Below are 24,549 nucleotides of genomic sequence, written 5' to 3' on the forward strand. Positions count from 1 at the left end.
TTTGGTAAATCAACAATAGTCGGCAGCTACAACCAAGCTTCCCCGACAAACGAATTACAAAAGCATTTAAAAATTGTAAAAATCCTTTTATTCCTGCGGTGGTGTGCGTGTCACAACTATTGGGTGTACTGTATGTAAAACTCTTTTTTGTGACGGTATCACAGGTGGTCAGTCTTGCGCGGGTAGGAGTAAAAAATTACCAATTGCGGGCCATACTAAAAATACGGGAGATCGTTTACGCCTTATTCTAGAGTACTAGAATGCCGAGCAGTACGTCAGTATTAGGTCGATGGTCGGTAGGCCGATGATATTGTTATAGATCGTGCACTGCATTAACAAGGTACCGGTGTTTCGGTTTCCGTAAGTTTTCAGTTATCTACAACATGTTCAAGTTTAATAAGCTGGTACAGGGCATCTAAAGTAATGGGTGCTAAAGGTTAACACCAAACTGTTTGCAGATCCATGTCATTCTGCACCTGAATCACTTCCTCCCAAGCAAGGATATCCTGAAAAATGTTACATCAGAATTTGTGTAATAGATTGCCGAAAAAACGCGTTTGGAATACCGTAGTCTGATTTGGATGATCGTTAGTTATGTAAACGCGGTTTCCGAGATATATTGTCACGTTGATGCGGCGTACGCATGGAGGTCCACTTCCGATATGAACATGGGGCATTACCGTTTACTTTTTAGTTGTACATCTTTTGAATAAGGAAATTTTATTCCCTTAACCTTGCACACGGTTTACTTCTAAGGATCAGTGCTCTAAAATAGCAGAGTAGTGGTTAATTGGAGATCGGTACTGTTTCTCCTTTCTGGGGTGCATCCCATTACCTCCACATCTTATCAACAATGATTTATCATACAGCTGCAGCTTGTTTTATATTTTTTGTGGTAAGTTTACAAACCATATGCATTTAGTGTTTCTAAAAGTGTTTGCCAAAGGTATCTGTAATACTCGTATGGATTGCAAGCATACCGTAAGTTGTTTATCATTGCACATAATTAAATAAGATAATCTGTCGCAATTTACTTTCCTCAACGGTATAATTACTTAAATAAAGTACAAACGCTACTGGAGATTCGAGCAATTGTAGTTCAGTAATTTATTCGTAAAATCGATATATGTATTATCCGTTATTCTCATACATGTACAAAATTACAACGGCAGGGAAGCAGTAGAATATATACAAACATATTCTATATAATTAATTTTAGTGGCTTGTACTGCGTTAGAACACGTACAAGCTTGTCCGGTAATTTCTGTCGTAAAGGTACAGATAGCACACATTTAGCGCGAAGTTTGCGCTATAGCGATTGCCACTACACTACGTTTGGCGTAACACGCAAATTTGTGTATTTCGCTGTATTGAACCGGCAGAAATTACCGGACAAACTTGTACACATTAAAGACAAGATGAATTTCATAGCTGCGTAGAGATTTGAACCGATAACCGTTGCATCTTCACGAAATCAAGGTCATCGTAATTGTGTGATGTGATTAGCCTTCGCTCACGTTTTTGTGAGCAGAGCTATCTAATTTTGACTTGGATAAAGCTTTTGAATTTGGTAGAACTGCAGTGATACAGCGCAAAAAGTATTTTCTGATGCACTAAAATTTAACCATGCTGCACTGGAATTTAAATTTTTTACTTGTTTAACACTTTTTTAATGCTACACAGTACTCATACAGTGTGGTGCGTTGTTTGTGCATTCTGCTAGTGACATCCTTGTCGAACTGGTTGAGAAAAACAGCACGGAGCCATAAAGATAAGTACGAGTGTCTGCATCTCGTGGTTTCTGCATTGCAGATAACATTAGGAATCGCATTAGCCCGGCATGATGTCCACAAAGAATCTCTTTCTTCGGTTCAAGATATTACAGTATCGCTTTCTTATGACCTATCAAATATTGACACCAGACCAAAGCGGCAAGTGAATTATGAAACCGGCGGCATTCGGGCCTACAAGAGTCCAAAGAATCGCCGGAAAGGTCGCAAAAAGTACAAGACAGGGACAGCCTACGCCGGCGCACAGCCTCGTCCCTATGGCGGAGACGGATCCCGACCCACTAAGCCGTATAATGAGCCCTACAACAATCCCGGCCCATCCTACAACAATGCGCCAAACCAACCAAACTATCCATCGGCGGATCCCTCCATCCAATACAACTCACAACCGCCCTACTACTCTCCGGCACCAGAACAGACTTACCAGCCAAAGTCGTACGACAACTATCCTGCCCAGCCGCCCATGAATTACAGGTGATCGCCATGTGCAGCAAATACACAAACAGAAATAAATGTAAAATTATACACGTCCATATATTGTCCGTACAGACACACTGATCTCGTATATAAAAAGCTATATTTTTCGTAGTTTAGTAATTGCCCATGATACGTGCAACAAATAGTTGCATTAATTTTTATTTTAGTTCATACAGTGCTCAAAACGCGTATCCGTCCGTACTTCCATACCAGACCCAACCGGCTGGATATGCCACCGGGTACCCAAACGCACTGCATCGTAATACCAGGTAAAGTTTTTCAAGAGCACTGTAATTTCCCATGATTATAATGTGTGAGAAACTCTTTAGAAAAATGCAAATTTTACCGTAAATGTCCAATTTCACGGCGTTATTGCATGGAATCGTACAGTGCAATAATCTGGTTGCTTATATGTAGTGGATTTTACGCGGAAGAAGGACAGCCGCCGGTAATGCCGGCTTACCCTCCACCCAACCCGTATTCCGCTCCTCCTTATCCACAACCTCCGCCGCCACAGTACTCCGCCCCGCCTCAACCCTACGCTCCTCGTTTCATTCAACAACAGTCGTACGGCGGGGCCGCGGATTACCCCAAACCCGCTGACTATCCCCGACCAGCTCCCCCCGTGCCGCCGTACGGCGATGGCTATCAAGGTGCACCACCCATACCGGCACCCACATACAATCAGCCGCCAGCGTATCCAGTGGGACCAACACCCAACAATCCACCACCACCAGTAAACTATCCCGCCCAGTCTGCGCCGTACTCCGCTGGTTACGGCGCCAACCCGCCACCGCATCCGGGTCAACCGTGTTACGCGCCGGACGGTACGGTGGTTCCCTGTACATATCCCGGTGCCCCAGTGGGACCGGGCTACTATCCTTCCAGTTCCCCTCGCCCCGTGTCCAGTACACCGGCATCGAGTACGGCGGCGCCCGGCAATTCCACGGTCGCTTCATCCACGGCGGGGTCAACGGATTCCAGTAGTGCCAGTACGGATGCCGGGTCCACGGCGGCCAGTACGGCGGCGTCCAGCAGCAGTGGCACAGATCCCACGGCTTCGCCAGCCTCCACAGATTCGACCAGTGCAGCAACCGACTCGACTTCCACTTCACCGTAGTTTAGACCAGGAAAATGGAGGCCTCGAAGCCAACAAACGAAGTTACTAAGAGTGGAACTGCACTTGCAGATTATTTAGACACCTGGTTTAAAACAGCATAACCATCAGAATTTGTACAAATAAAATTTTAGAATTAATTATGCTTTCGATGTTTTAATCGTAACAGTGGTCTGATTTACCTTGTATATTGTATTATCGACTTTTTTGTACTCATACTCGTATATTGCGATAATAAAACAATAAATTCGCCCATTCGGTGTGATAAGATTTATTAAGATTTACGCGCGCAACGCTACTTTAACAATTCAGTAGCTTACATGATCACGTGTGCAACATAAATTTTAATAGATGCCAGTTTTCTAGCTAAAAACAGACGGAATTTTGCAAAACGTTTTCAAGGCAACCTTGAGGCCATGACAGACCAAAAACCCAAATAAATATCACAAACCAGCTCCAAAAAAAACCAAACCAAAAATCCTCGGAGAAAAATACAATATTTATAATCACAAAAACTGAAACTTTTGGTTTAGAATCAGCAAGATTCATATGCGCCCACTGGACACCGCTGCATATGCAGAGTCGATGGCCCGCCGAAAAACGAGTGCCGCATTTTCCACGGAACACTTCGATGCTCTAAATTCAATTTTTAATCCTCCGTTATCCGTTAGGGAAGAGCGCGCAGACTCGCCCGTTTCTGAGATTCTTTTAACCTTTGGCAATCCACCCGCCCTTATTTGTGGTTCATCCATTTCAGAGGATAAACGTTTCGCTGGAATCGCCACTAGCTGCTGTTTAAAAAACATTTAACATTATTTAACATTTAACAAAAACCTGTGTGCTTTTGTGTGTCGATTCCTCAGTATACCGGTAACTTCTTCTTTGCATCTACTTCCATGACTGGAGTTTTATTGCAAGATGAAATCTGGAAACAAAAACCGCAAAAAAACATTTTAAAATGGTTTGTAATCAAAAACGATCAGTTCACTGGCTATGAGCGTTTGGGTTGCCCAAATCTTACATATAACAGATACAGATACTTGGGAAAATCGCAATAAGAAAACTGTACTTTATTTATCTGTACCTGAGCTTCCACAGGTACAGCAGCGGAGACACAGAGATCAGGTCTTCCATTGGGAAGGATAAGCCGCGTCGGCTTAGGGCAAATTTTTTGGTCCTGAGGACCTACATTTTTTAATGAAAAATGTTAACAGCATTCACCGAAATCGCACCGAAATTCAGTAACTTTCATCAACGTGAAAATTAAATTCCATTTTCTAAAGTGCCAACTAACTCAAAACATATTGCGCAAAAGGAATACTTTCATTTAAAATTCAATATGAATATGAAATTTAGTGCAAATAGTTATGTCGGTTGCTTTAAAATAATTTTCACTACGTCTATACATAAATAGTGAATTCTGAAATAAGTACTGATTTAAGTACGAGTACCTTGTGCTGGGGCCTGCGCAGTGCGTGCAGTCGATGTGGCAGGGTCCAGAACATTAGGGGCAGATTTACTGTGCTCTATGAAATGCTGGAACAGATGATTTTCCAGGTCAGCAGGGCTTCCACATTGTTTCAAGCACAAAGCGCACGTCGTCTTCATGGCTTCTACGGTTAAGTTTTTTAGCAAGGATTATCGTTTTCACTCCGATGAAGTCAATCCAGAAAATCGGATTTTGGAGCTTACCCCATTTGGAATCACCTACGCAAAACAACCAGCGGCAAAGCAATTAGACCACATCGTTTTTTTATGAGCGATTCGCCGTTTGTACCATTGGGATTGATCTTCGCACTCTTTTCCGCTGCTATATGCTCCAGTAGATGCTTCCCCAGGTCCAGATTTTTTGTGAAGACTTGGCCGCAGGCTTTGCAAGGGAACTGGCCATCCACTGGAACCATGCGACACGACTTATTAAATAACTGCCAATTAATCGATTACGAGTACTGAATAAATGAAGTATGGTAATTACCAGAATTAATTAGCACGAATGGGGGCGCTGGTCTTGGTGTCACAATGCCCACTGAAGGAAATACGGTTGGCAGTCGCTGGAGATATCCATTCTGCATGTAATAGCGAACAAAACAATCAAAAGGTTCACATTACTGAATATGGAATCTACTCTAAAAGTGTTTATTAACAAGTCGATCGTCTAAAAAATTAAGTATAATTCCACGTTGACATTTTGAAACAGATTCACGAATATACCGGATGAGGAGCAACAGGAACGACTGGACGAGAGAACACTGGCGGAGTTGGGAAGGAGAGTGGAAGGGCAGCGCTCCCGGCTGGAGAGCGCAATGCAGAATGGCTCATCAAATGGAAACCGAACTGCTGCCGATCGAAAAAATTCATCCCACACAAACAACATGTCAGGGGAGCTACAAAATTTCATATAATCTTAGAACAGTCCCAAATAATACGTTTTAACTTAATTACCAAGTGGCATACGAAGCACTGGTCGGGGTCCCATCCTGATTTTCGGCAACTGACGATTTATTTCCCCCAAGCACTGCACTTCGTCAATACTGGGACTAGCCGCCTTTTCTGTAAAGACAGTAATTAATTAATTTTGACATCAACATACAAATTTCGTATCAGACGTAGCAGGTACAACCGAAATGAAGTTATGTCGATATCTCAATTCAATTATTCAATCTCTGGATTGTTGCGCCAGCAATAAAAATCGACAAATCAACAGACAGTGTTAAGCCTTACCAACGACAGGACTCTCTGGACGTTCCGGAGGCACAAATTTAACGAGTTTCAAACCTACAGTTTCACATTTTATCAACAAAAGATACGAGTACTGATACAAATCGTAAGTGGATAACCGAGAAATGCAATACCTGGATGATCAGTTCTAAAATGCTGTCGCAATTCATCTTCGTTCGGGAAGCTACTGCGACATTGAGGACAAAACACCGAGCCGGCACTGGATCGGCGGCAAGCAGTTGCGTGATAATCCAAGACCATTTTGTTATCGAGCCCTTTCCCGCAATATTCGCAAATAAACTCCCGTGTAACTGTCAATACGTAAAGAATTATTAATTGATAAAATTCAGTAAAGTCGATAAAACGCTACTCACTGTGCTTGGTGAGCTCATGCTCCGCTAATTTGTTTTCTGAAGAAAATTTCAACCCGCATTTCGCACAAGCATGCACACTTGGGATTTTCGTCATCTTTTCAGAAACCTCCTTGGTACATATCTTTGCATATTTATGTTCATCCAAATAACTCTGCTGCAGGAACTCAGCGGAACAATTATCACAGGTGTATTTTGTCTCTGAAAAATCACAAACCGATCGCACATGCTATACAGTGAAAATTTAACATATTTTAAAGCTGTTTTTAATAACTGAAGCAAAATTCGCATACGAAAACACAATTCACACTTTACGATGGTCGATGATGACTATTAACTTACCCTTTGCATTAGGAAGGGAACATGTGGTCACATGTTTGTCCAGCGTGGTTTTCGAAAAGAAAATACAGGAACATTTTTCACATGAGAAACGCTCTGCTTCTTCATCAGGCACCGATAGGTCTTTCGGTGTGGAATCTACAAAACTATGCGTCTTGCTGATTGTTCAAAACATACAACAGGGTGTAATTTTGCAAGCTCCCATACATCTGACGTTGTATCACATTAACACTTTGCTCAAAAGGGATTAATTATGTGCAAACCTTCAGTTTTCGGCAAAGAACAAATCTCCACATGTCGATCCAATGCTAATTGTGAGAAGAAATTAGTCGAGCATTTCTCACAAGGATAATATCGGGCTCCCCCTACAAAAATAGATCATCCATTAATCGTCCGACTTTTCTTCTCCAGAATCCATGGAGCGATGGTGGTTCGTGTGACAAACGCTTTTATTAAAATACCTGGTTTCGAATCACCAATTCCCGTAAGGACAGTGTTGACTTTTTCTGCAAGGAAAACAAATTGCATTTTAAATGAACACATCCGCTACAGTGTGACCGCGCATTTCAGCGGCAGGATATTTTTCGCATAGCGTGGAATCTAACACAGCACAACATCACAATCCACCTGTATCGGAAGCTGCCTGGCCATGCGACCGTCTTCTTGACTGTCTGGTCTGAATTGTTCGTTTCGCGGGATCCAAGGGTGCTTGCGCCGTTAAATGACGCGACGAACCAACAGGCATCTCGGACTGATTTTCTGCAAATTGCAAAAATGGGCTAACAGTCTGCATAACAGTAATTAACAAAATTCCACAATAATTCCATTACTTTTACTTACCATTAGTGATTCAAACCACAAAAAAATTTTCAAAAAAAGCTGAACCCTCAGTGCTGTTTTTTACCACCCTATTTTAAGCCTTAAGGTACCAAACAAGTTCGACCAAGATGTAAAATATCCCCGCAATCATTGCAAGTAAACAAAAAATCACCGTTCTCTGTTCAGTGCTGCAGTTAAGTATGCAATATCAGCTCACCTGCGCCTTTCTCGCCGTCCAACTTCTCCCGCACAACCTGCACAGCAATCGTAAAACTCGTCGTCAACGCTGCTACCCCTGAACCGCTGTGTGATATGCTTCGGTCAATTATGGCGTCGAGATCCTGCTGCCGCGCCACAGGGAGACTCTTTCCCTTTCGATCTACAACACATTATTCAATCACTAAATACATTCCGCAATTAAGAGTAATTCCCAGCTCCCGAAGAATGCGCGCTGATAATTTCTACGTCTGAATAAAAACGTAGGTTTTCAATGGTGCCTGAAGTCATCGCTTCAAGCAGGCGCGAATCGCTCATGTCGATCCATAATTACCCTGCCATGTTAGGGTGAAAGGGAAGTCCTTCGGTATCTTGTCAGCAATCAGCATCCGCAGCAGGGAGAAAGAGTAAGATGGTTTATTATGCTTATCCGCGCTCACAGACGCATTGAGGAGAAACTCCCGTACCGATCCGCCAGGGAAGTGAACTTCGAAATTAATAAAGTCCATGATTCATGGGAAAATCAGATTCCCAGATTCGCGGACTGACGGATGAATCATCCAACCCAAATCATCGAACCCTGACACCAGCAGAGGATGCAAAACAACTGTAAGTCCGTAAATAAGAAACCGAACTAGAGAAAATAAGAAAACGACTTTAGAGTGTAGACTAGGTCACTAGTGACTAGAGTACCAAAAGGCTCTGTATGATTCTGTGCGCAGTGCTCACTACACAGTTCGGCAGTGTGCAATAGCTGCATATTTGCGCCAATGGGCACTGGCCAGTGCTTATTGCGTCCATCGTTCTACAAATTATGGTAAGTTATTAAATTTATCTTTTTGGAAATTTGCATGTCAACTTTTCACCCAATTATTGTAAAAAATGCCACTGTAATACAGTAGTAACAACTAACAAGCCAACCTAGCTTCGGAGTCAAAAAAAGCTATTCTAATGGATATCCTGCTCGGCTTGGCGATAAAGTACAACGAAGTGCTTAATCGGACATTCTGACCAAATCTGTAACTTTTTTATTGACTTGCATATTATGCCTTCAACGGCAAGTCTTACATATTTGTCTTACATACCCACGCCGGAAATGGCCTGAAACTATTCTAACTGCGGGCAGAATATTAAGCGAGCAGTGAATATAGGGACACTGGTCACTAGATATGCAAGTACACGACACGAGAAGAATGAAAATAATACAACCAAAAGGACTTAATAACATTTTCGAATATGTCAGTCAATTTCGAAATCACACTCTGCAGGGGATATCTGGCATTAATTCTCGCCTTCAGCTAGTAACCACAGACGTAATTTTACGTATGTCAATACATCAACGAACATGTTTTGCTAGTTTCATAGTACCCACTCAAAAAATCCCAGTGGCTTGTCGAATCCACGACAAAAACTGGGGTACGCTAGTGTAGACACCCGGATAGCCAGGAAGCGCGCAGCCCCGCCCCCACGATACAATGCCGACTAAACTCTCTTTCCCATTGGCAGCGGTCACGGTCAGCGGACCACCGCTGTCACCTTGGCAGCTGTCCTTGCCGTTAGCCGCTGCGCAGATCATGTTGGCGGTAATCTGTCCGATTTAAGCCGCATTGCAGCTGACCTGGTCCACGACATGGACGTTAACATACTGGAGAATGTCGCTGGTCACTCCACCGGAGGAGGTGGTGCCCCAACCGGTGACCGTCAGTTCCGCACCCACAGCCGGGGTCACCGCTGCCAGCCCGATCGCCTGCACGTGGTCGGTGAAGGTGATGGTGTCCACTTCCAGTAAGGCCACGTCGTAGTCCAGGGTGCTGGGATTAAACTGCGCGTGGGAAATGACACGGCGCACGTTGTAATTCGCAGCATGGGACTCCTGTTCGGAGGAGTCGTGCTGACCGGCGCGGATCAAGAGGTTGGCGGCGGCTAAGTCGGTGCGGCCGTCAAAATCCTTTACACAGTGGGCGGCGGTCAGGATGTAATTGGCGCTGATGATGGAACCTCCGCAGCCCCAGCTGGTGGACTGGAAGATACCAAAGTAGTTGATGGTGCGGCGGAGGTGGATCTGGTAGGGATGGTCACCTTTGTCTGCATCGTCGCCTCCCACAATCTTATGCGGTGCCGGTTTACAGTATGCGACACCTGCAATGACCGGATTAGGCTAATTACAAAACCTAGATAAACGGCTATTTAGTAACTGCATTTAAGAGTACTTTGTAGTTGCAGCCAGGTGCTTAAATCAATATGTGGCCAGCAAACCGCGAATACTTCTATGAAACTGCTTTGGCGCTGACAAAGCGCAATTATACTTTACTTTTCGATTCCGATTTTCAGTTATAATTTCCAGTTGCAATTATAAAAGCCATAATGCAATAAAAGTATCAAATGCACAAATTCGTTTTAGTTCATGCCGGAATTTGTTGAAACTTTGAACGTACCAATAGATAGCAAGACGAAAATAATGTCAGCCTTCATTGCGAAAACGCTGGCTGATATAATCAACGCGCAATTCCAAAATAAATGTACAGTTCGCAACCGGCGTCCTCGTAACTGAAGTACTCTGTAGACCAGGCCAAAAGTGGCTAAAGCGATCTCAAAATTTATTGTTTTTCCCAAGACTTTTATACATAAATACTCTCGCCGCTATTCTATTCTAGTTTAAAACAATAACACAAAAGCACTGTTTATCGCTAATTTCATGGCACACATAGTTAAGGCCAACCTCGAAAGATATCAACAGAAATTTAGGTGGTCGCACTTTCTGCAGTGCTCCTTCCCTTACGCCATCTTATCAGCTGATACTGGTACCGAACATTTTGGATCTTCACCTTTAAATCTCTGATAGGACGTTTTCTTGTGTCAGTCAGTACCAACATTAATCTGTGACTACGAGCGATGCTTTCTAACCCATAATTCAATGCCGAAATGAATAATCAGGATTGCGTTAATTTATTGAAACCATTCCTGTTATAACGCTCAGTTCCTATAACTGTTAGAGATGGGGTCAGTCATAACATTATACGAATCAATGTTCACTGAGAACCGGAACTGTTGTATAAAAGTGTTATATATATAAACATTGTTATTATATTTCGTTATTATATTATTCATTATTGTTATTATATTATTTGTTATTATATTAACTGATCTTATAATTATGCTCACTGGGATAACGTTTTCGTTAACCGGAGCATTGGGAGATCGACAGATGTAGGCAGCACGAACGAATATAAACAACAATCGCTCGAAATCGTGATGTCATATTGTATCACTGTATTATCATTGTTATTGTCATTCATATTCGTATATTAATTATTGTATATGTTCCTGTTATATTTTAAGTTTGAAATATGTGCTCACTCTTTTTAAACTCAGATATGCCCGAGATAAATGTCCGGTGATTATACAATAATGAACGATATTTTTTCCTGCCGTTACCAAAAGCTGCATAACAAGGTTAGGTGTCATTTTCCGGCAACCACAGTCATATTGCATAATTAGCAACGCATTGAAAGTTGTTACTCGTACTTGCCCGGCATCACTTTATGCGGTTCAGAATGCGAATCCGGGCGAACAAACTATGCACGCAAATCTTGATTGACACAATAACAAATGTGATCCTATTATGAAAACTTCGCTTTTAAAAAATTAGAATCTTTACGTAGTTTTGACAGTTAGCTTTTTCTGCACCTGAGTTGTTCTCGGGGATCTTCTAAAAAATGTTGTGCAGCGACAAGGGAAAATATCTGGCAGTTTTATTGGTTTGTACGACCTCATGTTAGCACGATGTACACTGTCTGTTGGTCTCTGTTGGTCACGCAGATTGTTGTTCTACGTACTGCGAAGCTCTAGTTACCGTAAAGGTTACACGTATTGTTTCTAGTTTACTAAAAGCAAACTAACCGTATTTCTTGCGAATGCTCCTAAAGCGAGTTAGTTATTAAAATTAACTTACCGGTAAATGACGTAAGTATTGACACGGTATTTACACATTTACACCTTACAGATAATTTTCCGAAGCGCGCCGGCAGCAAGCATTCGAAGTGAACTAAAATCCTTTCCGCTGTCGAATGGCGTGCATTTGTTTCACCCTTATTATTATACTGGATATGATAAGCGCAGCCCGAGCCGAATATCCAAGCGGCAACTAAGCGAATACGGCGTGGGAGGCTTTCGCGCGTACCAGAACCGCCCAAAAAGTGGTCGTAGGAAAGGGCGCAAGAAGTTGTCCTATCAGGGGCCACCTCCACCTTTCGACGGTTATGCTCCAGAAAACATTATCCCACGCGAAGCTGGAGGATATGCAGACATGCAAAATCAAGCATCGAATTATGTTCCACAGCAGCCTTGCTGTCCATGCGCTCCACAAACAGTGGTATCGCCGCCCCAGTCGTATACGAATACCGCACCATTACCGGCACCTTTAAGGTACATTCAGTTGTATATTTGTTGCCTCTTGGATAGCTTTGTTGCGTCTGGGAGATTCTTCTGGATCTACGCGTTATGGTGCTTGATGGTGCCTGTTTATAATTTCAGCATACCGGTGATAAACCTGCCACCGCCATTACCAAATTACGATTCTACCAGTGCCATTGTGTATCACAATGACCCAAACATTCTTCGGTATAACAACAGGTACCGCGGTTGCGTTTTTTAATGCGAACAGGGGGATAAAGTAGTAAATCAAGCATCAGCAATTGCTGATACGATTTTTGTGACGCAGTGGACTTAACAATGACGAGACCAGAAGTCGGATTGAATTATCGGCATATCCACCGAAGGCTTTGAATCTACAACTGGCTGCACCGGTACCGGAACCACCGGCCGGTGCAGTCAACGCTCATGCTGGAATGCAGGGATATTCGACTAATGCGTTAAACCCTTATCAACCAGGTGTCCCTGCTCAAAGTACTCCTCAAGCTCCGCCACGACAATATAATCTGCAGGTATACCATCCCGGCCCCCCCGATTTTGGTCAACTCATATCCCCACCCAGTGGTTACCGCAAATCGACAGCCCCCTCCATACTTCACACCACAGTCTCATGTAGTTCCACCCGTACCGGTGAATCCACCACCTCAGTATGCTGCACAACCACCACCTTATGGCGTATACGGATACGGAATCCCACCCCATTCTCCCAGTGAATTGTGCTATGCCGAAGATGGCTCCAGTATTCCCTGCGGCTACCAACTGCCCCCGGCAGGGGGCTATGCTTATGGCCCGCGGTCCACCAGCACTGCGGCTCCATCGTCTACCGGTGGTAGTACTGCTGTAACTTCTTCTCCAGACCCGACTTCCACTGCTACCGGATCCACGGTGTCGAGTGGCAGCACTGCGGGAACGAATGCAACAACACTGAGCAGCAGCACCGAGCCAGGATCTTCAACGGAGCCATCAAGCACCAGCTCATCTACGTCATCCGGTGCCGATTCCAGCTCTACCGGCTCACCACCGAGCCCCTGCGCAGTTGTAGGAACGGATTTAGAACAAAGCGTGCGGTGCTATTAGATGGCGACCTATTGTTAATGTCGACCTGCAAAATGAGCTGTAATCGACGTTACACTGTACATCGGACTATCAGTGCACTTTTCATGTGTGAGAGTTGTTACAGTTGTACATACGAGTACGTATACCACTCGTATCTATTGTACAGTCCGACGTTTTGTATTAATTGTTGTATCAAAGTTCTAACTTCTAACTCAGTAAATTGTCAACTCCATAATCATATGTATGTATTCCAGCTTTGGGTGATCTGTGTAGGTATTCAGCAAGTTTGTACGTGTGGTCTTACGGATGCTGTTCAACAGTTTTATATACATAGGTATACCAAGCTGTCAAAATTTTTGCTGTGCGCGCCATACAAAACGTGCGCCTTTTTATAAACCATGTTATGAAAAATCCCTTGTTTCGTATAGAAAATATTCATTTTTAACTTCCACCACACTCATGCCGCTGTATCCCGACTGTGGCATAAATCACGAAGCTTTTAATGGGAAACGCTAAAGCGTTTAGCTATCCCACAGTTGCATAACGGCATACAAAATTAATTAAACAATTGCTCACGATGACGTGACTGCCGCGGTCAGGCTCTATTATATTACCGAAAACGGTTTTTCAAAAGGCTTAAATAATTAACATTTTACTTTTGCACGAGTGGGATAACAGAACTAGCAGAATAACTTGGCAAGAGGTAAAATGACGAAATTAAGCTTTTGGGTGCAACCGTTGGAGATCTTTATTCTGACCGGGCCCTCGCGCCCTTTTGCGTTTCCATCACAATAGAAAAAATTTAGCCTTTGCATAGACAAATGTCGGAGTTCAGTATTTAGAGTGCAAATTTACAGAAACGGCAAAAACATTTGCCGGAAAAAACTCTTATTCAGGATCGCCTTAATTTAAAGGCGGGCACCGGCCGACGGAGCGGGGACCACACCCGAGTTCTGTTGGATCCAGGGCAGGTAGTAGACGACATCAGCGTATACTCCGGGATAACCATCGAAGGCACAGCCACGACCCCACGAAACCACACCGACCAGACTGTCCTGACCGTTGGCATCGGTAGCGGTCAAGGGTCCACCGCTGTCACCCTGGCAGCTGTCCTTGCCATTGGCCGCCGCGCACAACATACCATCGACAATGGCACCGGCATACGAGGACGGGCCGTTGCAGGTAGCACGGTCCACAACGTGCACGTTGACGGACTGCAGGATCTCGCTGGCGGATCCACCCGAGGAGGTGGTGCCCCACCCGGTGACGGTCAATTCAGCACCGGTGGAGGGTCTGATGGCGGCCAAGGGCACGGCCTGAGCGTGGTCGGTGAAGGTGATGGGATCGACCTCCAGGAGAGCCACATCATGGACCAGGGTGCTGGGGTTGAAACCGTTGTGGGAGATGACACGGCGGACGCGGTAGTTCTCGGCATGGGACTCCTGCTCGGAGGAATCGTGCTGGCCGACACGGATCAACAGGTTGGCGGCGGCCAAATCGGTGCGGCCGTCAAAGTCCTTCACGCAGTGAGCGGCCGTCAGGACGTAGTTGGCGCTGATGATGGAACCACCGCAGCCCCAGCTGGTGGACTGGAAGATGCCAAAGTAGTTGATGGTGCGGCGAAGGTGGATCTGGTAGGGGTGATCACCCTTGACGACATGGTCGCCACCAACGATTTTTGGTGGAGCCGGCTTGGTGTAAGCCGCACCTGTAAAAACGACGCCGTTGATAATCAATCAGCACATGTTGCATAAAGGTCAGCATTACGCCCTGACCCTTTAATTCGTTAATTAAAATTATATGCAAGAAGACTTACCAATAAAGAAAGCGGCAACAATGACGAAGATATTCATGGTGAAATTCTTAGAGACAGGAGGGGTTGAAATGAAAACTGAAATGTCTACACACTATCAGCACATCCCAGCGCCTCATTTTATACCTTATCCGTTATTAACGCGGGTGTTGATGGGAAATGGAAAACAATCGTTATCTTTTGAAGATATTCTTGCTAACATTTTTATCGCGCGATTGTTCATGTGCTGCGGTATGTTTGCGAATTCTGATGGTGATTGTCGCGATACTGGCACGGTAGCCTTATTTGTTTGCTATCAAATCGGTACAATGCAGTTCTCGTTCTATATGAAGATATTTAATCAGAAAAATATTTTTACAATAGGCCAGCGTGCAGAGCTTCTGATAATAAACGGTTTCCGATATGGTATTTCTTGTGAAGATACCGAATTTACGTCGCACGGCCAAGGTTAACAAAATTCACGTGTGTTGCTCGCCGATAACAGATAGGTATTAGCAATTTTTGCAGTCATACTTGTTATAATGCTTATCGAAAATGTATCGCGGTATGATTTGGTGGAGCAACCGCAGCGATGACAGAACATCTTTACTGATAAAGAAAGGAACAATAGTAAACACCATACGGCGAGCGGACGTCTGAATCAAATTTTTTCGGTGGAAATATTCATTGTTCCGTACATATACAAATGCGATTGTCCGCAGTGCTGTATTGCGATAAGGGTCACCTCCTGTTTGGCTACTGTGATTGGTCATTCTTATGTGAATAACTTTTGACGTTCAGCTATAGATGCGCGGCTCTGTGCTAATAATTAATCATAGACTTAGAATGTGGTATGAGGCATACTCATTTCCATAATTATTATTACACAAAAGTCAATACAAGTAGGCTCAACGCAAGTAACGATAAGTACAAAATGACTCTTTTCCAATTGTTTACAGATAAGCTGATGCATGCCAATCGCCAGCCACGGACGATAAGTATCTTCGCGGCCTGTGACCTATCTATAAATATAATGCTTTAAAAAAATTACATCATAGTTTTATAAATTTTCTTTTGTCTACTTTTGTCTTTTTTTTCTACTTGTTTTTTAATATCTGCATGTGCACTCGTATGAACATGCAACGAAATTAAGCTAAATTTTCATGAGCTGTTCAATAATAATATGTGACGACACATACAAACATTCTCAAACTTGTGCCACCCAAGCAGGTACCCTACTTCTTAATTAACAGTTACTAGTAAGTTTCGTCATCTTGAGCCGAATATTACAGAACTGTGGAGTTTCTATCATACCGAGAGGCATGCAAAGACCTGACAATTATATAATTAATAAAAATAATTTTTTTATGAACCAGATATCTATCGTGGTATCTTTGTACAGTGAAAAATAAAGAAGTCACCGGTGTTAGGGACTTGCATTATCGATGCTTCTATGAGTGGTCTTAACAAATATTTCGCAACCAGTTCATTTGTCCAGCATAGACATCCGCGTGAAGAGGGCAAACCTTTTAATCGTTGTTAGTTGTTAACTGGTTACAGGTAGATTAGAAAGAGCTAATTATAGATTGGTTATAACTCTGTGAAAAGTTATTGATCATCCAGTTTTTGGTAAAATTTTTACAACAATCATGAGTAACCGGTGCCTGGTGGAACGGCTTGATAGCGCTGGGGAAAATAACTAGGCGAATCACGGTAGGCGTCGCTAGGTGGACCAACCGGGAAAGCAGGATTAACAAATGCTGGATTGAGATGAGAACGGGTCGGATCGGGGGAGGAGAAGACTGACATTTTCCCATATGAATCCGATGAGTCTTCATCATCCACATATCCACTATGGTGACCTATAAATGAGGAAACATCCGTTAGCGTTATATACATGAGTGCATCGGTATACCTGCTTTTCATGTCACCGATAGTTGTTTTACTGATGCTACATATCTGTACTCAAGAGCCGAAGTTGGTTTTATAATTTTTTAAACTCACTAAACTGAATGGCACGTAAACTGACTTATTTAGACACTTAAACGGGAAACAAACTAGGTGCTGTATGATAGTTAATTACTGCATTTACTGATTAAGTAGCTTGCGGCTAATACTTTTTTTGCAGTTTTTAAATAAATTAATTAGTTGAAGTAATGGAATATGAATTGCTAAGCTGTCGCGCTTACTTCCGGAGCGTGCGTCAAATGCTTGTTTGTCGCTACATGAGTCGTCGTCTAGCATATCGTCATCGTCCAGGTCGTATTTCTTCCCTCCAGCTCGGCCGTGGAAATACGGATTCCACCCATTACGTCCTGCATCTTTTTTCAAGCGTTTTTCTTTTGCTCTCCGGTTTTGGAACCACACCTAAATATTTCATGATTGGCGCGCACGTTTTTCACAGGTTATCGGAATTTGGGTGATTAGAAATAATCGGCCCAATATTCCGCTAAATGTTTGTGTGTTACAAAGAGATAAAGGTGCATTCAAAACCGAAATATGCAAAACAGTCTAAAGCAACAGATAACCGGTATCGCTGGGAATTTCTTTCAGTACAATTAGTATGGTTTGGTTAATTGCTGCTGTTATTTATTGTCTCAATACGTATACTGTACTGTAGTACGCATAATGTTGCGTGTTACGTGTAAATCATTTTAATTTTAGTAAAGTCACAATTCGCTATTTGGTATATTTCTACGCATAGTTGTTTCATCGTACATGCACGCTGCAGTTTCTGTATAATATGACTCCATAATAAAAAGTGTGAAATCATAAACAGTACTTGGAGGTCTGCGGTTGTGTTTATGTTTCTTTATAAAATACAAAAACATATACTATATACGTATATAGATATGTCGAATTTACTCACTTGTCACTTGTCAGTATATACGTAAGTGTAGAAATATAAACCGTTACTCCGCATTATCTATGTTTTATTTCAGTGGTTTGTTAAAGGTAGAAAAAGCCGCTTCTTGCGGCACATGAAATTGACGGCACACTGTCCAACTGATATAAGTAAGATTTATTGTAGTGTGTAGATTTTACCTGAACAACACGCATATCCAAGCCGGTATCGTGGCTCAACTGTTCCCGAATATGACGAGCAGGTTTTGAGCTGGCATTGTAAGCTAGTTTGAGCGTTTCCAGTTGTTTGGCAGAAATTGTTGTCCTTGGCCGCTTGTTCGACGTCTCTGATGAAGCTGTATTTTAGCAAGTTTCTTAGGATTAGCAGAGGATAACTCCGCTGATCTAATATTTTCCGGACAACATTTTTCAGAGTAAGATAAACAGTAATTTTAATTACTTGTAACTGCGCACTCTATCTCGTTTGGCTGGGTTTATTACGTCAAAACTGAACTAGGTGGGAGACGTAGAGCTGCGTATGTGGGTATTGCCAGATAGAAGTATACCTTTGGACTTAGAATTATCGTAATCCATTTTGCACACCACCTTCTTGTTTTCCATTAAATAGAACTCCTCGCCGGTGGCGAAATTCTTGGCGCACACATAACAAACAAAGCACTCGACATGGTAGGCGTATTCCCCTGCGTGCCGTACCAGGTCATCCGGTGCTATGCCTTGCTCGCAGCTCGCGCATTTGGTTCCATAGGTCCTGAAAAGATGATGTAAATACAGTTCCGGACAAGTTTGCCTATCGTGCTGGCATGCCGTGTGCCTACTTGAAAAAGTCGTTTTTACAAAGGATCTTTCCATCTTTGTTGTAGCACTTAGTGGAGAGGCGCTGATGGCAGACGGTACACACTAGACAATCGGCATGCCATTTCAGGTCGAGGATCTGCCAGATGAACCGGTCGAATATGGGTTCCTGGCAGCCGTGGCAGTAGGCTATGCATTCTACAAAAGCGCACATGTTAACATTATGCTAGAAGTATGATACATTGTACATATATTCTTTATGGTATAAACTTTAAAAATGACCTTTTGCGCAGATAAATCACATAGTATTTATTAAAATAATATTGTCACTTAATTAATTAATTAAATTTCACCCTGTTTGGTTGTCTTTTCTGCTGAGTTACGGTATTTTAGTTTAGCTATAGCGAATATTGCAAATAAAAAGTTCACTGAAATATATATACAGAAAGTATATCTACAGAAAATGATAATAATTCTGTACTGCGCGTGTACATAAGTACGATATTTGACTATGTATTTGTATCATATTCAGTTCCACAGTCTGCGGGAGAATGCGGCAACTGAGCTAGCATTCCATTAACCCGTTTGATCAATGGGGATCAATCCGTTGAATCGGGTAGGCAGAGACAACGAGCAGTAATATTTAAACTAATTGAATCAAATGAAGCAATAGAGCGAACAAACAGGACTCTCTTGTTTCCCCTTACTCCCGTCATCCTGTGCACGCACTGCCACAGGCAAAAACGCTATCGATATGACCGGTCTACTGGGTCGGACACTGCGCTCTGGATGTCGAGAATCGTTTCCACTGGCAAATTGTGCCTGTATGTTTATACTGATTTCTCCCGAGACATTTAGCATCAACACTTAAGGACTGTTTGCGCTTTGCGCCATAAACTGCTTGCACTATGCAGCTGCCTACAGCCTGGGCAGAGGAGGAACACTTAAATACTCGCACATAGCCTCGGTGGATTTGATTAATTCTAATTGGCGATAAAATGGAAAGTTGTTCCTGTTATGACTGCAGCAAAGTAATAACAATTCACCAATTACATAATTTGGTAGTGTTTGCTTATTTTGCCCTGTTGTTTCTAAACATAGCACTTTGTCATCGTCCATGACCTTTGTCCATTGCAATGATCGAGTAATAATATTTGATTCTCTAAAGGTCACATGGATGTAATGCTGGTGTGCGGATTAATATATCCGGCAAACTAGAAACGTTAAACAGTGCCACAATAACCACTGTTACAGTGGTTATTGTTTTGGCTTTTCAGCCTTAAAAGCTTTTCCCACGAATGTCACTATTTTCTTTGTGCAAAATATGACAGCGGATGGATGGCATTACAGGAATGCTCGCGCCCGCTCATGAGTCGACCGTTAATCCAACCGCACTTTGCCTGCGCTAAACACCCAATCACAATCAGCTGAGCCTTTCTCCTTTCCTGTATACTGTGTGTGCGCCTGTGATATGTCCTATAACGCCAACCTAATCGATGCTCCAGCATTTGCTCCTCTTCACTGCTTGACACATTGCTAATCTGATAAGCATCATCCAGAGCGCTGCCCCAGTGCTGCCCATCCAGCGGGATGGAAACCAGGGAAAGGATGCTGGTTACGCAGGCGTATAAAACTAATTAGTCGAGAGCGCCTATTCTTGGCATTAAGAAAACACGACAACCTGCGGAGAAAATCACCCATTCCAAACCAAGGAATCCGTATTGCGCCATTTTGATCCAGATTAAGGAATCTCGTAGCGCGCATAGGTGTCGAGGATTACAGCGGATAGCAAATGAAAAATTAATTATCTGAAAGGTCACGCTGACTGAATTCTTATAATGGTGATTTGTTAATGGAATTTACGGGAATTTTATTAGGTGCTTTATGGAGGGCCATTAGCGCTTTTCTATTGACTTTTGCCACCGTGAACATGGACATGTCCATCCGAGTGTATTTTTCCAGTAGCCGCACTGGAAAGTATCCATCTGTCACCTAGTTTTTCCTTGTGCATTATGCGTGCCGGAAATCATTTAAGCGGTGCAAAACAGCATAAATACAATATCAGTCAGAAGGAATCTCGGTAACAGATGGGCTGCTTATTGATTCACTGCGATACCGAAATTGTATCCTTAGATTTGTACAAAGTGTGCCATTAGCAAGCTTCTCTAGACAACGCGTGCTTGGGATGGCGTGCTTATTTATATAATTATATAATTTTTGCATCGACATATAGCAACAAATTTCCTTTTTAAAAATTACATTTTTACATGCCGCTGAATGATTGTTGCTCTCTGAGTTCAGTACTGAGACGCTAATTTAGGCTGTATTTTAAATTTTGGATGTTAACTGGTTCAAGCAGTACTGCCGGAAAGACACCCATTGGAACATACGCAAATTTTTAACGCAAAGCCGCAAACTAAGCAATAAAATTATTGCTGAGGTGGTAAAAACCTGGAAACAGTGTGGCGCGCATAGTATGTTTGCGTAAATGCAATACATCGTAATATACATTGCGTTTATTATTTAAGTCTGCTACTTTGCAGTATGCATCATATTGAGAGTGGGTGATGGTAATAGGAGGATTTGGCTAGTTGATCCTTGATAATGGACTGATCAAGGAGCGCTTGTTTGTGTGGTCGTTCGGGGATTCGATACCTTTTTCCCAAGGGGCTAACACGTGCAGTGCGTAGTGCACTTCAAATCCCATTCCATTAGCCAACACGACCATCTTTAATCCGAACCAATATTTTGTTGAATGTTGGGCGTCATCGCATATACGTACCAGCCTTATGTTTACCGCTAGATCTGTTACTCAACTATAATTCAAGAAGGCAAAGCCGTTCTTGAAACAGTTAGTAAATTGTTATGCCACGATTTGTTAATAAACTTGTAAAAAAACGGCGGACGTTGAACCTGACGCAGAGATGTTTTCATTGTCTATACATCACAGCCCCAAAAGCAACATAGCTGCACCAAGAAAAGCTATTTTTTCCTGAAAAATTGTTTCGTAATTTTCTTAAACTGCCTTATACAGTGAAAATACTAGTGGCAGTTAATTATCCATAATACGTTCATGCAGTCGCGCTCGTGATTAGTGGACATTGCACTAATTACTACAAAAACACCACACCACGATGACGAAAGAATTACTTGAAGGAAGTTTTGGTTGAGTTGTCCTATGCTATTGTTCATGCTGCACTGCATGACCTTTGACAAAATTTGATGATAGTTAGTTAAATACACTTGCGATAGTACCGAGTACTGCCCGAACTAAAAAATGCCGAAGCTTACAATAGCTGGTCAGAGTTCCGAAAAAATTTACTTGAATATTTGAAGGGTTGGAATATTTTAAACTGCTGCTATTAGAGATTAATAAAATTAGGATTTTGAGGCTTATTGCATCCACTATATACAGGAGCGTCAATTTTAAATCGTCTAAACACCTGTTTACACTGGACTGCTTACCCTGCTGTTGTACCAGTTGTAGATTTTTATACAATCCTTTGAGGATAATTACAATGATAACCCGCATTCAGGAAATCCACAGGTGAATCCTACTCTTCACCTTTAAATGTCGAAGAATGGAAGCATGCACAAATTTTCTCAGTTGGAAGTCTATTCAGTGCAGTAAAGAGCACTAATTGCCGAATGATCGGCGGCACACGCCGGCATGCACAGTGTCCATATCATGCCAGATGAATTTAGGTAAGTCCTCAAATTTTTCAATCGACTTGGGAACTAATTGTTCATAACACGATACTGCAGATGGGAAAACACGAGTAGTTCGCGAAACACGAAATGATGTGTTTGAGTAACATTCGACAAGTTTATATACACACGCCGGGCAAAGCGATCAGAGTAGGATGAATGATTAGGACAATTTTATGGCGAAGAGGGAAGCAATCAACCTGATGAATTTCAATTTAAATAAATTAGCACTATGAGTAGGATATTGGAAGGAAATGAAAGTAATGATACTCAATTATTGTCCGGCGCGCCAACCATTTCATCCCATCCCCAACCCGAGTGGAAGAGTGCGGCGCAACCGACGGCGACCGTTGTTGAAGACGATTAAAATATTATCAAAAATTCAGCCTTTGGTGGGGATGAAAAGGACGCGATCAGTCGTCGACCGTATTGAGTTTGAGCAATCTAAAGTAAGTTGGACCATGCTGGAATATTCTCACTCTATGCCCAATCGAACTCATCGGCCTCATCCGATGATTAATTCCACTTAGTAAAATTAAAAAACCCGCACCGCATGTGATCATGAATAATTGCATTTCAATTTCGCCCGGGCTCCTACTGTACCGTACTGCATACTACGACCACAAACTCCGCGCCACTCTACTCGATCAAAACCAAAGGGAATAATTCGATAATGTGCTAAGACGAAAAAGTTTCACACGGCGCGCGTTCAGTCAACAAAGCGAAAACGCGCGCGTCCGCATCGCGGATATAACGGCCGTCGTCTTACCTTGAACGTGTTTATTCTGGCTGAGGAATTTGACGAATGTTTCTTTATCGATGCTGGCGGCTGATCGGGCGGCATTGTCCGGCGGAGTGTTTCGTAGTTTGTTGGGTGATGATGCGGTGGATGATGATGATGAAGGGGGAATTAATTCGGAGGATTCGTGGTGATGATGATGAGCTTGATGATGATGATGATGCGGATGATGATCGGCCGCCATGCTGGCCATATAGCGCAGTTTATACGCGGCAATGCAGCTCATGCAAGCAGCTTGTGTAAGTGTCGCGTCCCGGATGTGACTGTGTCTGTGTGTGCGTTGAGTGTATGGCAGCAAAAGAGTTGGTCGGAATATTTCTGCAACTCCTGTGTGGGTATGCGCGCCCTCGCGCGCCTGTATGTCTTGTGTGGTGTTTTAACCGGGAAAATGCATTAAATAGGAATAAAGAGAGCGGAATGAATCAAGGATCCATGAAAGGATACTCATCATGTTGTTATATATGTATGTATGCCTATCACGGTGTGTGTATCTCTGTGTATCGCAATACGCTATACACTGTGGCACTGCCATCATGCCAGGCATTGCATGCCATGCAGCCTTTTATCCCCTTTCTCTGTCCTTTTCTTTGACGGGAAGCTACGTGTGAAATAATCAGCCAACAAGTCAACTGGATCAGATGGGAGCTCAAATGGGATACATACATGTAAGTGGCTGCTCATGCCCCGGTCATGTTGCGCTGCCGGCACAGGCGCATTCATAGTGACATCGCAGTATACTGCCGCCCAAAGTGACAGGATGCGCTTACAATATTGCCGGTTTCCGCTTTGGGCAATAATGCACGGTAGCCTTGTATACAAGTGCGAGCCGCAGAGAAATTCAGTTCGCTGCAGTGCATTGTGTCAATTAGTTGTAATTCTGCTTAGAGCTATGCAGCAGCTTAAATTTTTATAAGTACTTTTTAATTTTATTAGTGATACCTAATTGCATAAGAACAGATAAATAATACCTAGATGTATGTTTTTATTTTTTATAACATTTGTTGATAACCTGCTATTTTTGTTAAATGCAGTAGTTAATGCAGTAATTAATAATCTATCTGAACGAAAGCGTACTTTGATACCACATTTTTTATTTTGTTTCTTTCAGTTTTAAGTTTTGCATGGAGCTGGTCAGTGGTCAGTGGATTGCAATACAGTTTTGTAGTAGATTTAATTATACCAAATTGTGCCTTATGCTAGAACCGGATTAGTTAATTAAGTTAGGAAGAAGAAAAGCCATATACATAAGAGATGTAAAT

General features: G+C 42.7%; 5 protein-coding genes and 1 pseudogene across 9 annotated transcripts; 2 read left to right on the forward strand and 4 right to left on the reverse strand.

Annotated features, from left to right (window-relative positions):
- The first annotated feature begins 60 nt into the window (after positions 1-60).
- Positions 61-3,640, forward strand: LOC129590094 (uncharacterized). Of its 2 annotated transcripts, XM_055485093.1 has the most exons (5): positions 61-130; positions 459-895; positions 1,813-2,264; positions 2,435-2,536; positions 2,685-3,640. In XM_055485093.1, the coding sequence occupies exons 2-5, from the start codon at positions 854-856 to the stop codon at positions 3,385-3,387; spliced, it is 1,299 nt and encodes a 432-aa protein (XP_055341068.1). In that variant the 5' UTR covers positions 61-130; positions 459-853; the 3' UTR covers positions 3,388-3,640. The 2 variants fall into 2 exon arrangements, with proteins under 2 accessions (XP_055341068.1, XP_055341069.1); XM_055485094.1 differs by lacking the exon at positions 61-130 and having other exon boundaries at positions 215-895; positions 2,444-2,536.
- An 8-nt stretch (positions 3,641-3,648) lies between these two features.
- Positions 3,649-8,514, reverse strand: LOC129590093 (replication initiator 1-like). Of its 2 annotated transcripts, none has more exons than XM_055485092.1 (18): positions 8,182-8,514; positions 7,849-8,010; positions 7,440-7,571; positions 7,274-7,318; positions 7,076-7,177; positions 6,816-6,950; positions 6,477-6,674; positions 6,237-6,413; positions 6,106-6,159; positions 5,827-5,934; positions 5,596-5,768; positions 5,360-5,450; positions 5,162-5,278; positions 5,077-5,091; positions 4,836-4,997; positions 4,469-4,569; positions 4,253-4,309; positions 3,649-4,172 (listed from the first exon to the last, which is right to left on the reverse strand). In XM_055485092.1, exons 1-18 carry the CDS (start codon positions 8,354-8,356, stop codon positions 3,930-3,932), a joined length of 2,247 nt encoding a protein of 748 aa, XP_055341067.1. In that variant the 5' UTR covers positions 8,357-8,514; the 3' UTR covers positions 3,649-3,929. The 2 variants fall into 2 exon arrangements, with proteins under 2 accessions (XP_055341067.1, XP_055341066.1); XM_055485091.1 differs by having other exon boundaries at positions 3,649-4,175.
- Positions 8,515-8,943: 429 nt separating this feature from the next.
- LOC129590095 (trypsin alpha-3-like) lies at positions 8,944-10,425 on the reverse strand (annotated as a pseudogene).
- Positions 10,426-11,408: 983 nt separating this feature from the next.
- On the forward strand, positions 11,409-12,991 carry LOC129590295 (uncharacterized). Its single transcript, XM_055485449.1, has 4 exons — positions 11,409-11,605; positions 11,851-12,272; positions 12,381-12,479; positions 12,568-12,991. Exons 1-4 carry the CDS (start codon positions 11,564-11,566, stop codon positions 12,989-12,991), a joined length of 987 nt encoding a protein of 328 aa, XP_055341424.1. The 5' UTR covers positions 11,409-11,563.
- Positions 12,992-14,066: 1,075 nt separating this feature from the next.
- Positions 14,067-15,301, reverse strand: LOC129590262 (trypsin alpha-3-like). Its single transcript, XM_055485402.1, has 2 exons — positions 15,151-15,301; positions 14,067-15,042 (listed from the first exon to the last, which is right to left on the reverse strand). Exons 1-2 carry the CDS (start codon positions 15,185-15,187, stop codon positions 14,243-14,245), a joined length of 837 nt encoding a protein of 278 aa, XP_055341377.1. The 5' UTR covers positions 15,188-15,301; the 3' UTR covers positions 14,067-14,242.
- A 1,300-nt stretch (positions 15,302-16,601) lies between these two features.
- On the reverse strand, positions 16,602-23,636 carry LOC129590259 (LIM/homeobox protein Lhx3-like). 3 transcript variants are annotated; one of them, XM_055485396.1, is made up of 6 exons: positions 23,261-23,636; positions 18,807-18,981; positions 18,537-18,739; positions 18,172-18,317; positions 17,316-17,493; positions 16,602-16,988 (listed from the first exon to the last, which is right to left on the reverse strand). In XM_055485396.1, exons 1-6 carry the CDS (start codon positions 23,514-23,516, stop codon positions 16,774-16,776), a joined length of 1,173 nt encoding a protein of 390 aa, XP_055341371.1. In that variant the 5' UTR covers positions 23,517-23,636; the 3' UTR covers positions 16,602-16,773. The 3 variants fall into 3 exon arrangements, with proteins under 3 accessions (XP_055341371.1, XP_055341370.1, XP_055341372.1); XM_055485395.1 differs by having other exon boundaries at positions 18,172-18,326; XM_055485397.1 differs by lacking the exon at positions 23,261-23,636 and adding an exon at positions 22,249-22,895 and having other exon boundaries at positions 16,603-16,988; positions 18,172-18,326.
- Positions 23,637-24,549: the final 913 nt, after the last annotated feature.

Source organism: Paramacrobiotus metropolitanus, unplaced genomic scaffold (genome assembly GCF_019649055.1).
Source record: "Paramacrobiotus metropolitanus isolate TYO unplaced genomic scaffold, Prichtersi_v1.0 Parri_scaffold0000039, whole genome shotgun sequence".
Classification (NCBI taxonomy): Eukaryota; Metazoa; Tardigrada; class Eutardigrada; order Parachela; family Macrobiotidae; genus Paramacrobiotus; species Paramacrobiotus metropolitanus.

Coding starts and splice junctions, on each gene's coding strand:
- LOC129590262 (XM_055485402.1), bottom strand. CDS start 15,187: ATGAATATCTTCGTCATTGTTGCCGCTTTCTTTATTG. Junction 15,043..15,150: donor TGTTGCCGCTTTCTTTATTG/GTAAGTCTTCTT, acceptor TCGTTTTTACAG/GTGCGGCTTACACCAAGCCG.
- LOC129590093 (XM_055485091.1), bottom strand. CDS start 8,356: ATGGACTTTATTAATTTCGAAGTTCACTTCCCTGGCGGATCGGTACGG. Junction 7,572..7,848: donor GGACGGCGAGAAAGGCGCAG/GTGAGCTGATAT, acceptor TGCAATTTGCAG/AAAATCAGTCCGAGATGCCT. Junction 5,769..5,826: donor AGTGCTTCGTATGCCACTTG/GTAATTAAGTTA, acceptor GAAATTTTGTAG/CTCCCCTGACATGTTGTTTG.
- LOC129590259 (XM_055485395.1), bottom strand. CDS start 23,516: ATGAGCTGCATTGCCGCGTATAAACTGCGCTATATGGCCAGCATGGCG. Junction 18,982..23,260: donor CCAGAATAAACACGTTCAAG/GTAAGACGACGG, acceptor GCGCTTTTGTAG/AATGCATAGCCTACTGCCAC. Junction 17,494..18,171: donor TGGATATGCGTGTTGTTCAG/GTAAAATCTACA, acceptor TGAAATATTTAG/GTGTGGTTCCAAAACCGGAG.
- LOC129590094 (XM_055485093.1), top strand. CDS start 854: ATGATTTATCATACAGCTGCAGCTTGTTTTATATTTTTTGTG. Junction 2,265..2,434: donor CAGCCGCCCATGAATTACAG/GTGATCGCCATG, acceptor TTTTTATTTTAG/TTCATACAGTGCTCAAAACG. Junction 2,537..2,684: donor GCACTGCATCGTAATACCAG/GTAAAGTTTTTC, acceptor GCTTATATGTAG/TGGATTTTACGCGGAAGAAG.
- LOC129590295 (XM_055485449.1), top strand. CDS start 11,564: ATGTTGTGCAGCGACAAGGGAAAATATCTGGCAGTTTTATTG. Junction 11,606..11,850: donor AATATCTGGCAGTTTTATTG/GTTTGTACGACC, acceptor TACACCTTACAG/ATAATTTTCCGAAGCGCGCC. Junction 12,480..12,567: donor ATTCTTCGGTATAACAACAG/GTACCGCGGTTG, acceptor TTTGTGACGCAG/TGGACTTAACAATGACGAGA.